The 10,725-nt window shown below is 34.5% G+C and overlaps 1 protein-coding gene across 1 annotated transcript in view; it reads left to right on the top strand.

Annotated features, from left to right (window-relative positions):
• The window catches only part of LOC106473733 (hemicentin-2-like), a 31,293-nt gene that overhangs the window by 16,832 nt on the left and 3,736 nt on the right, over positions 1-10,725 (top strand). The window contains exon 7 of the mRNA XM_022402125.1: positions 1,758-2,054. Within this exon, the coding sequence (XP_022257833.1) occupies positions 1,758-2,054 (297 nt within the window). The remainder of the gene's footprint in view (positions 1-1,757; positions 2,055-10,725) is intronic.

The raw sequence follows: 10,725 nt of genomic DNA, 5'->3' as shown, positions 1-10,725 counted from the left end.
TAGCTTACTCTAGCTTCAACAGAAGTATTTTAGTAGAAATGGCTTACTCTAGCTTCAACAGAAGTATTTTAGTAGAAATGGCTTACTCTAGCTTCAACAGAAGTTTCTACTAAAATAGCTAGAGTAAGCCATTTCTACTAAAATATTTCTGTTGAACATAGAGTAAGCCATTTCTACTAAAATACGTCTGTTGACGCTAGAATAAATCAGCAGTACCAAAATGATGTTGAGGCAAGAATGAGTCAGTGGTACCAAGATCATGTTGAAGCTAGAATGAGTCAGTGGTACCAAGATTCTGTTGAGGCTAGAATGAGTCAGTGGTACCAAGATCATGTTGAAGCTAGAATGAGTCAGTGGTACCAAGATTCTGTTGTAGCTAGAATGAGTCAGTGGTACCAAAACTTCATTCGAAGAAACAATAATCACGTATCGTGTACTCAGTAGCGTAGATATGAACACAATATACTTGAGTTTATAAAGAATTATACATGACAAAGAAGAATATAAATATTTAGTTACGTAATGAAGAGGTAACACAAAATAGTTAATTTCTATGTAAAAATACATTATTGATAATTTATAATGTTATTAACATCGTCATATTTTATCGTATCAGTGTCTTCACGTTTTTAAGAATAGTCAGAATTGAAACATTCATTCTAGACTCTGCATTGCATGCCCGGTATCCACTATGTTAGTAATAATAATACCGATAAAAATGGCGCCATTAATTATGCGAATTGGGAAAAAATGACACACTGAAAATGGTAGCGATAATAACAACACTAATCACACTGGCTCCTGTGAAGATAGTAATGATAAAAATGACGTCAGTAATAAGGCAAAATGGGAAGAAATGAACATTGAAGATGACACTGGTAATAACAGCTCTGCTCTCCTTCCCGGTAGCTCAGGGGAAAAGTCTGGGGTGCTTTACGCTAAAATTCGAGGTTCGATACTCGCAATGGGCGCGTTATAGTTAGTGCATAGTGTATCTTTCGCTTAGCAATAAGCAAGTGAATAATAATATTGATAAAATCACACAGGTTATAATAGGCCTAACAAAAATGGCGCCGGTAATAATAGGCCTAACAAAAATTGCTACACTGTAAACGCAAAGTAAGTAATAAATGATTATCTTTTGGGGGTGGGAAAGAGGGAGCGGTGCCATTTTTCTCTAACATACTCGCCCTTTCAGTCGTGGGGTGTTATAATGTGACGGTCAATCCCACTACTTGTTAGTAAAAGAGTAGCCCAAGAGTTGGCGGTGGGTGATGTTGACCAGCTGCCTTCCCACTAGTCTATCACTACTAAATTAGGGACGGCTAGCGCAGATATCCCTCGTGTAGCTTTGCACGAAATTAAAAACAATTTTGCCGAAGTAGTTTTTTAAAGCAGATTGATATCCATCCACCTTATCACAGTCATTCTATAATTAGTAGCTACAAGCGATTGTTCATCAGTTAACACTAATGATCTCTTTGCTGACTTGACAGGTGTTTCCCAAGAATGACAACCGAGGTTCTTCTATATAATAGTTATGTTATTTAGGCAAAGTTCAGTCAAATTTCGGCTTATATATTTAGTCGAAATAAAAAATATTAATCTATTACAAAAATAGCACATTTCTGGAACCATTGAGATCATATTCAGGGATCCTCGTATTGATAAAAAAACAACAACAATTTTGTCGATGGTTTATCTATGACGATAGTTAACTTAGAGATATAGATAATATTGTACTGAACCTCCTACAGGACCTCCAGCAATGCCAGTTAACTGTACAGTACGAAACATCACAACTTCCTCGGTGGACATTGGCTGCCTTGAGGGTTATAATGGTGGCTTAAGTCAACACTTTGTTGTAGAATTACATGAAAATAACCTAGACAGAATACACACGAATATGACTGCCAAGAAACCTGACTTTGTAATAGAGAGACTTCCGCAAAATACAAGGCTTCAAATTATAGTTTATGCAGTCAACGCAAAAGGAAGAAGTGAGTCGTGGACAAGAAATGTCTACACACTTTCTACACTTGAAGATGTCGAAGGTAAGCACATTTCTATGTGTATTAAAGACTAATGTTGATAATTACAGATGTGCTTAGTTAGCGGGCGAAATGTTGAACGCCCTTTTTTTTTTATCGGTTTTGTTAAAAGAACCAACACGCTATATGATCTAATTCAGCGATTTAGAACATATACGCTAATTTAAGCCGCTATTACGCGATCTTAAGCGATGCATTATTTTATAATTTTGTTAATGTGTCTTCTAAAGTGGTATGTATTTACGTCATTAATCTTGTTTAAAGAGAACAAGGAAGACACCCTTGGTTGTCGATAATGATAGGTTACTGTTTCAACGTTCTGCGTAATTCAACCAATCATAATCTTCTAGTTTATATACAGAGCGATAGTGGATCACTAAACCTAACGTTGTATCACATTAACGTTTTTTTTTACATTGCCAGTGTAAAGCATGCATATCCTAAGTGTCAAATGCAAATATACGTTTATGGATAACAAATAATGCAGTTATGTAAGGTTCAAAATGAAACTCCCATGTTTAACGAGATTTGGCGAGATGTGACAGATTATAATATCCTGTTGAATTGATGATATGGAAATAAGTAGTATGATATACCCACTAGCCAGAGCCGTGGGGTGATCAATATTAAAGTACACACTAACTTTGATATATTATACAATCTCGCCACGACTTAAAGACTGCTAGAAAAAATGACCATAATATGATCAATAGCGTGACTCGTTAACTCGGATGTATAGTAGTTGTTAGATTTAAAGCAACAATGTAGCACGTGAGAAACTTCAATTAATTGTCACACGTGGGTGTTCACGTGATATTTAAAGGGTTACAATAAGCTTTGCAACAACGGTTTATAATTCCAAAGACTTTTTATTTACTAATCCACAGATATGAGTATCACTCACTTACAGACAAATTTAGTTAAAGTACATAAGTGTATGTTGTTTCGATGAATTTCAAGCTTTATGGCGTTGTTAATGGTATTACGTGCTTTCGTACTTTTAATATTAACATCCTTTTTAATACTTTAGGTGTGACAGCGGTAAATCTTCGGATTTATATTGCTAAAATCAGGGGTTCGATTCTCCTCGATGGACACAGCATATAAGAAAACACACATTAATACTTGAGTCTGCAGTAATTTCACACTTTCTTATTGCTTTTAGTTCTTAGTTCTACTATCTTGCTGGGGCCTTGTGGTTAGCGTACCTAGCAAAGGGCTAGAAAGTCCAAGGTTCGAGTCACAATGGCGCAGAAAACGCTCTGCACTTTCAGCTGTAGGTATGTTTTAACGTAGTTGGTCGATCCCTTTATTCGGTTCAAAACCCGACAGCTGTGACGGGTGCTTCTATTAGAAGCTCAAAATTTAGACGTCTATACCTGAACTCTAAGAGTCATTTCATGGTCTGGATTTTAGCTCATGCACAGGTTGCTGTTCAAGTAAAAATATCAATAATATGCTCTTGCAAACAACAACGACGTAGAAAAACAAAATTCAATCACTTAACGTTTTCCCTCTCGTAAATACTAACAAATATAATTATGTACATGTCTAGTGTCCATTCATCGAATCTTCTAACGGTAACTAAAATTGGGTTCTTTCTTTTCGGTACAGCAAATGTGAAGTAACCTCACATTCAGTGTTTTGGTTGAATGCATAAATACATACTATAAAACCTGACCGGTGGAACAGCGGTACATTTTAACACCGTTCTGTTTATATTCACACTTTGTTGCTGTCACATTTTAACACCATTCTGTTTATATTCACACTTTGTTGCTGTCACATTTTAACTCCGTGCTGCCAATATTCACAGTTTGTTACTGTCACATTTTAACACCGTTCTGGTTATATTCATACTTTGTTATTGTCACATTTTAACACCGTTCTGTTTATATTCACACTTTGTTGCTGTTACATTTTAACTCCGTTCTGCTTATATTCACACTTTGTTGCTGTCACATTTTAACTCCGTTCGGTTTATATTCACACTTTATTTCTGTCACATTTTAATTCCGTTCTGCTTAATGACACTTTGTTACTGTCATATTCTAACCCCGTTATATACGGCTTATATTCACACTTTTTACTATTACAATTTAACCCCGTTATGTACAACTTCTATTCACACTGTGAACTGTTCTGCACGTATTATATTCATACTCTGTATTGTTACAATTTAACTCCGTTATGTACATTTTTACTGATTCATTAATAATTTGGTTTCTGGTTTGTGAACATGCTCAAGAAAAGACGAGTTTTAGACTTCCTTTATTCATTTAATCGGCAACGTACCTATCAGACAAGTCACATTCCTCTAGAGAAATAGTTACCAGTTATATATTTACATTTACATGACCATATATATCATTACGAAAACAATATCATGCAAACGGGTGACAGAAGCCTTGTCGATGAAAGCAAACATAGAGGGAAAGCGTAACGGGTCCCAGATTTATTCTAGTGACTTCGTTAATAAGCATAGTATCCTCAGAAAAAAACTTGGAAGATATTGTTTACTTATACTAGCATTAGTGGTGCTGTATGTGAAAAACTGTGGCTGGAGTACGTCTTTCAGTTTCATACTTCTGAAAATAAATACACATATATATATATATATATATGTTGGAGTGTTATGAAGTAAAGTTGTTTGTTAGCGTTGGATAGGATGCTGTGCTGATGGTGTTATGAAGTAAAGTTGTTTGTTAGCGTTGGATAGAACGCTGTGCCGATGGTGTTATGAAGCAAAGTTGTTTGTTAGCGTTGGATAGAATGCTGTGCTGATGGTGTTATGAAGTAAAGTTGTTTGTTAGCGTTGGATAGAACGCTATGCCGATGGTGTTATGAAGCAAAGTTGTTTGTTAACGTTGTATAGAACGCTGTGCTGATGGTGGTATGAAGTAAAGCTGTTTGTTAGCGTTGGATAGAATGCTGTGCTGATGGTGTTATGAAGTAAAGTTGTTTGTTAGCGTTGGATAGGACGCTGTGCTGATGGTGTTATGAAGCAAAGCTGTTTGTTAGCGTTGGATAGAATGCTGTGCTGATGGTGTTATGAAGTAAAGTTGTTTGTTAGCGTGGATAGAATGCTGTGTTGATGGTGTTATGAAGTAAAGTTGTTTGTTAGCGTTGGATAGGACGCTGTGCTGATGGTGTTATGAAGCAAAGTTGTTTGTTAGCGTTGGATAGAATGCTGTGCCGATGTTGCTAATTTAAGCGTAGTTGTTAGTTGATCTGGTAAATAGAGAACACGAAAGATGCATTAGCTCAAAGATCGAACCGTGGTGATTGATTTCTCTAGGTCTGATACACGTTTTCTTCAAAGTGCTGAGCATGTAGGAGCAACGTTGTTTACACGATCACCGAAACTCGACGAAACGGTAACACAATTCTTGATCAATGAATCAGTTTTGATTTCAACAGATAATGTTTTTCTTATTCTTTGATTATAAAGAAAAGAAGAAAAACTGGAAATACAAGAGATACGTGTTGGTAAACACAGTTTGCATTGTGTTACATAACCCATCAGTGGTTTAGCCGTGGTGGACAGCTCATTATTATATATCATACGAAAATAATTTTTTTATGTTTTAGATAATTATCTTATAAAACACAATTACACCGTTATCGTACTTTACTCTTATAATTGGCCCTGCATGGCCACGTGGTTAGGTCCCTCGACTCGCAATCTGCGGGTTCGAATCCCCGTCTCACCGAAACATGCTCACCTGGTGTTCGGACTAGGACGCTAGTCCTACTCCCGGATACTCACCTCCAAATGAATTTGGAGGTTTGAGAAACACCGTACGAAACCACTACTCGTATAATTGATAATGTTTAGTTGGTTTCATCAAAACGCTTCACGCAATTCATTGTAAAAGTAAAACTAGTAGATGAACGTTTCACATAACGCGTTCTAAAGATACAACCAATAGATGAACGTTTCACATAACTCGTCCTAAAGATACAACCAATAGATAAACGTTTCATATAACTCGTTCTAAAGATACAGCCAATAGATGAACGTTTCACATAACTCGTTCTAAAGATACAACCAATAGATGAACGTTTCACATAACTCGTTCTAAAGATACAACCAATAGATATACGTTTTATATAATTCGTTCTAGAAATTGAATAAATAAAGGTGTTTAAACATTTGTTTAACAACCAGTAAACGCTTGGAATGGTCTATTATTTTATTGGGGTTGTGTGTCTGTGAGCCAGACTAGTTTGGGAGAATTCCACTCCTCATCAGTGACCCTGGACACTACCACCAACGAAGTATCAAACCAAACCAAGCCTTTGTAGTAGTGAGGTATCGAACATCGAACTGGTGTATTTAAGTGTTTTACACTCACAAAAAATAAACCTATCACTCTATAGGTATTTGAAGAACTTGTAGCATTCCGCCACATTTTAATTCTTCGTATTGTTAGCCGACACTGGGCAGCTGGTACATAATTGAATAAATAGAGTTAGAAATAGAAATATAACCAATAGATAAACGTTTCATGTAACTTGTTCTAAAAATATAACCAATAGATAAACGTTTCATGTAACTTGTTCTAAAAATATAACCAATAGATAAACGTTTCATGTAACTTGTTCTAGAAATATAACCAATAGATAAACGTTTCATGTAACTCGTTCTAGAAATATAACCAATAGATAAACGTTTCATGTAACTCGTTCTAGAAATATAACCAATAGATAAACGTTTCATGTAACTCGTTCTAGAAATATAACCAATAGATAAACGTTTCATGTAACTTGTTCTAGAAATATAACCAATAGATAAACGTTTCATGTAACTCGTTCTAGAAATATAACCAATAGATAAACGTTTCATGTAACTCGTTCTAGAAATATAACCAATAGATAAACGTTTCATGTAACTCGTTCTATAAATACAATCAATACATAAACGTTTTCACTCGGACAGGGAACTTGATGCCAACAATTGTCGTTTATTAGCAGATTACAAAGTCAGGGATCGACTGGACGTTTTGCTTATAGATCAGTAACATAATTCAACTGTAATTGGTCATCTTTAATCTCGTTAAGGAGTGACATGTTTTTGTTCAGACCTAGAACAAAGTTGGCTCATAATTTTTGACACACCCTGTACTAAGTACGATATCAAATGAAAGTTAAAAGAAGAGATAAAATCGTTTTAACGAATGGTTTTTTGGATAGAATAATTGTTTTTCAATGTTATCACTGATTGGTTGATTCAGAAAATATGGATAATTGATGATAATTAAGATTCTGGGAAACGTCATAGAGAGTTTAACATCAGGTGTCGCGAGGGGAGTACCCCTGAGTATTATGAAAAGAAGCGATCACAGGCACGTTTGAATCCACTACTAATCTGTTGTATCACGTGAGAAACATTTGAAATTTTGGAGTGCATTTTGAGCTAATTGATAAATGGGGCTAATTAGTTCGTAAGTTACGGAAATAGATTTGGTGCGTCAAGTGTTTCGTGGTCAAACCATATGTAAGGTGCATTTTAAGAAGACTGTATGAAGAATATTTACAGACTGTAATTAATACTTTCTAAAGATAAAACTACCAATTTTGATACACGAGTTTTCCTTGTATATTTACTAGCGAAGCTTAACTAAAGATACTAAAGTACTTAAAGAGTTTTGACTGTAAGAACGTTTCGCTTTTGTACATCAAAAAAAAAAAAGGTTTGTTCAAGAGTTATTCAGTGCCTCGGAAATGGAAAAGGAAAAACCTACCTGCTGCTCGCCTGTAACGCAGAACAGAGCTTTTTCAAGCTTAGTCATTTCGTTACTGTATTCAAAAGTGGGAGTCTTATCGAGCCAACAGTAACTATTTTATTCATGTTTCATGATTTTTTTTTCTCTTGTTTAACGCTTTAGCTGTGTTGTTGTTCTGCAGTGAGTTATGAGGCTTTGTGAACTCATCATTCTTGGTTTATTCTGATGGAGATTGGCGACTGGTTTTTTCACAGTTGAGAAAGATAAAAAACATGAAACAAAAACTTGATGGACGATAGAACAGATGCCTTTGGAATATTTATGACACCACTTTGTCTTGTGAACCATTTTTAAGATGTGAACTAGGAAAATTTATTGAAACATCCATGCTAGAAAAAAGAATTCACGTCTTATATAACGCAGTGCTTCAAAATCGATGGCAGAGTTTTGTTTTGGAAATCTTTGCTTTCTGAAGAGTTTCTGAATAATAGACCCTTGTGTCGTTTGTCGCAGTTGGATATTCCTCATGGAAAAAGTAGCACAATTCTTAAAATCGTCAGATTTATCACGATCAGTGTAAATCGCTAGGAAAGTGTTGTTTTATAACCTCAAACATAGCTCCATAAAATAAGGCACTGATTAATGTATTCCATTTGTGACGTGCTTTGTAAACCCTGACAACTTCTTTTATGGTGGCTAATCGTGAATGAAGAGGAATGAGGATTTCTTCATTTTCATAGACAGATACTTGTGGGGTGAAGTTACTTAATTATTCTTATATCATTTTCTGAGTTGCAGGAATCGATTGAGTATGTAAAAACATAAAACTATTTGAGAGTGTCAAATTACATTTTGTATGCCACATAGTTTATCTTATAACAGACTTCCAAAGTAATATCTTCCAGCAATAATAGCTTTTTCGTTTTAAGGAGAAAAAAAAAGATTCGAGTGAAAATGAACTCCTACTTTGTCCATCTTTACATTTTTAAGATAAAATGCATTGACCTGGATTGATTGATTGATTGTTTGGAATTAAGCATAGAGCTACACAATGGGCTTTATGTGGGGGGGGGGCACTCGTTGACCTAGAAGAACGAATTGAAGGTAGCAGAGAATAATGTTTTGGAAATGTAATGATGGACAGTATGTGCATTCATTAAATAGTAGACACAAACGATCAGACAAAAATTAGAAAACAGAATTAGAATTGTGACTTCTCATAAGAACTGTTTTTTAGTAATTCTATTTTCGACTTTTTTTTTCAAAGTTCAAGCAGTAAACATTTACAAGTAACTTTTATATCGTGAAACTAACTGGTCGTAAAGTTGAACTGTTCCTTCAAGATAGTCTAAACCCCGTTTTGGGGTTTATAGACACAGAACAACACAGGTAAGATAGAACACTTGAAACATATCTACACACTATTTCGTAACCAATCCAAGTGACTTTTTATGTTTACACAAGTAAGTTAGTGGGTTTTTGTTGTTGTTTTTTATCTTCGCATTCATTCATTTATTATTTTATTACTTCAACACGAGGACACACGCACCGTAACTTGTGTAAAAATCAATATACAATTCATGCACGAGCTTCAGAAGAAAAAAAAATTGCCCGAAAAAAAAAGAAGCCGTTTGCTCTAACTACCAATAAATGGCATTACTTATTACATATCACCCTTTACCTGTATTACATATCGAAAACGATTCATGCTTCACAAAAAACATTACTTTACCGACGTTTCAGCTTACGCCTTCTTCTGAGTGAAAAGTTTTACAGCAAAACAACCCAGGTAAAGGGCAGCCAACTATTTGGTAGTTTGAATGATATGTAATACAGGTAAAGGGTAGCCAACTATTTGGTAGTTTGAAGAATATGTAACACAGGTAAAGGGTAGCCAACTATTTGGTAGTTTGAAGAATATGTAACACAGGTAAAGGGTAGCCGACTATTTGGTAGTTTGAAGGATATGTAATACAGGTAAAGGGTAGCCAACTATTTGGTAGTTTGAAGGATATGTAATACAGGTAAAGGGCAGCCAACTATTTGGTAGTTTGAAGGATATGTAATAGTAAAGGGCAGCCAACTATTTGGTAGTTTGAAGGATATGTAATACAGGTAAAGGGTAGCCAACTATTTGGTAGTTTGAAGGATGACATCGGATTTTATTCACGGAATGAAAATTAATTTATTAATTAATCTTCAAACTAACTCCAATGCAAGATTTTATGCTTTCCGTCGTGATTGTGAATTTGTTTTTCTCTATTATGGAAGATTGCATCTGTTTAAAATATCTTTACAAGAATAGAAAACCAGATGACACGATTTTAACACAGAACCCAGTATACATTGTGGGTATAAAACATACAAGACAACGTATACGTGTAATATGTCGGTATTACTATCATCATGATAAGACAAGGAAAGACAGAACTGGGTTTTATTAAAAATAAGTAAAGTTATTAAATGTGACTAAACGACGTGAATATAAAGAAACTATTTTTAAAATCTTACCTGATAAATTATCGACTCATTTTATCAATGGCACTTTTTAAGTGCTTTAAAACCAGACTTAATCAATTATTGATTCTTTATGAATGACAATTTTTTAAAAGTATTTTACAGCTAGAATTGTTCAATTATCGATTTTTTCATGAATGACAATTTTTTAAAAGTATTTTACAACTAGAATTGGTCAATTATCATATGATTCATATGATTGATTTTTTTATGAATGACAATTTTTAAGAGTATTTTACAACTAGAATTGGTCAATTATCGATTTTTTTATGAATGACAATTTTTAAAAGTATTTTACAACTAGAATTGGTCAATTATCGATTTTTTATGAATGAAAATTTTTTAAAAGTATTTTACAACTAGAATTGGTCAATTATCGTTGTAAATGAATGACAATTTTTAAGAGTATTTTCCAACTAGAATTCTTC

This window comes from Limulus polyphemus, unplaced genomic scaffold (assembly GCF_000517525.1).
Source record: "Limulus polyphemus unplaced genomic scaffold, Limulus_polyphemus-2.1.2 Scaffold6449, whole genome shotgun sequence".
Lineage (NCBI taxonomy): Eukaryota > Metazoa > Arthropoda > Merostomata > Xiphosura > Limulidae > Limulus > Limulus polyphemus.
Note: the sequence above shows the minus strand (reverse complement) of the source record. Positions and strands in the feature narration are given on the sequence as shown.